General features: G+C 35.9%; 1 protein-coding gene across 13 annotated transcripts in view; it reads left to right on the top strand.

The window, feature by feature from the left end:
* Positions 1-1,700, top strand: part of LOC106870346 (muscle M-line assembly protein unc-89) — a 151,749-nt gene that overhangs the window by 115,733 nt on the left and 34,316 nt on the right. For all 13 annotated transcript variants that reach the window (XM_052977071.1, XM_052977070.1, XM_052977075.1 and 10 more), the window contains one exon: positions 1,327-1,515. In XM_052977071.1, coding sequence (XP_052833031.1) covers positions 1,327-1,515 — 189 coding nt within the window. The remainder of the gene's footprint in view (positions 1-1,326; positions 1,516-1,700) is intronic.

Genomic DNA, 1,700 nt, shown 5'->3' with positions numbered 1-1,700 from the left:
ATACATATATATATATATATATATAGGGAGAGAGAGAGAGAGAGAGAGAGACATGCAAATTGATATTTCCCAGATGGGTTGTGCTACAGTTCTAAACATCTTACACATCCCTTCCCCACCCATTATGAAATTCCCCACCCCCAACCGCCAACTATCTCTATATACATTTGTGTTAAGGTTATCATCTCCTCCATGCCAATGCCAAAGGAAGCTCTTCTAGACGAGACTGTTCCCTTCAAAGAAAGACCCCAGATATTTTCGTGCTTCCCTAAACATACATCAGGTGATTTACTCACACAGAACACCTGTGTAAATAAAATACTATGTGTATTTAGTATTTACGTCATTCACTAACCTTTTTTTTTTAAGCCAAAGATGGCTAGTACTATAGTTTGAGGGGTTACTTTACTTATTGCTATCCCAGGTCAGCCCTAATCAAGAGGACTAAGATTTGCTTTTAAATGCATGTTCCTTCCCTGGTGGTGAATTTGTTATTAAAGGGGAGAGGATTTCTTCTTGGTTACACCAAGTTGAAGACAATGCATATCTAGTTTTGATTGGATGCAGTTTAAAATTATACCCAGAACAATATGACTATGTAGGTAAAAGAGGGATCACAATAACCATAACATTTGCAGGATCTCTAAGTCTGGTGAATGTGGGGTAGGGAAAAAAGAAGAATAAACCTGTGCCTTTTCATTTTTATGTTCTTTTACCTGTTTCATTCATTGGACAGTGGTCATGCAGGGAGATCCCTTTGAAGAGTTTAGTTGAATGAATCAACTCCTGCACTTATTCTTTATTTTTAAGTCTAGTCCTTATTCTATTGATCTCTTTTACTGAACTGCTAAGTTATGGGAACAACAACCAATACATGTTATTGAGCAAAAGCATGCAAACACACACATACACACACACCACCACCATCATCATTTAATGTCCATTTAAGAAGGCAAGGGATGGATGATTTGACAGGATCTGGTAAGTTACAGGGCTATGTCATGCTTCAATGTCAGGTTTGGCATAGTTTCTAATGACAATCACTTCACGGTGTGTGTGTGTATCTATACCTATATATATATATATATATATATATATATATATATATATATATATATATATATATATATACGACAGCAATTTTTCAAGCAATTTTTATTCACCAAATTCACCCATAATCCATCGGTCAAACCAGGGCTATAGTAGAAACAATTGTTCAAGGAGCTTTACAGTGAGACTGGGGACTGAACCTGAAACCATGTGGTTGCAGAATGAACTTCTTAATTGCACATTCATTTTATAGGAATTTTTTGTTTATATTTACAGGAAGACACTTACAGCTTCCGGTCAGAGTCAACAGTTAAATCTCCCCATTCAGGCAGATTACTCAAGCAATTCACAGCATCAGCAAGTAAAGAAAAGGAACTTGCTCAAGGGCTGAGAGCTGCTGTTGAGAAAAAATTCAAGATGACATCTTACAGTAACATTGATGATGAAGATCAATTGGAGAAGATCGTAAGGGAAATTCTGTTCTATTACTTATGATTATGTTGTGTTAATTCATCAGAGTGACAAGGACCATCTAGTCAACCTTAAGAGTGATTGATGACTTGCATGGGGACTAGGCGCAATTGTGCCTTATATAGACACAAGCATCACTGTGTGTGTATATATATATATATATATATATATATATATAT

Source organism: Octopus bimaculoides, chromosome 26, assembly GCF_001194135.2.
Source record: "Octopus bimaculoides isolate UCB-OBI-ISO-001 chromosome 26, ASM119413v2, whole genome shotgun sequence".
Taxonomy (NCBI): Eukaryota; Metazoa; Mollusca; class Cephalopoda; order Octopoda; family Octopodidae; genus Octopus; species Octopus bimaculoides.
The sequence above is the reverse complement of the archived record's forward strand: the minus strand, read 5'-3'. Positions and strand labels throughout refer to the sequence as shown.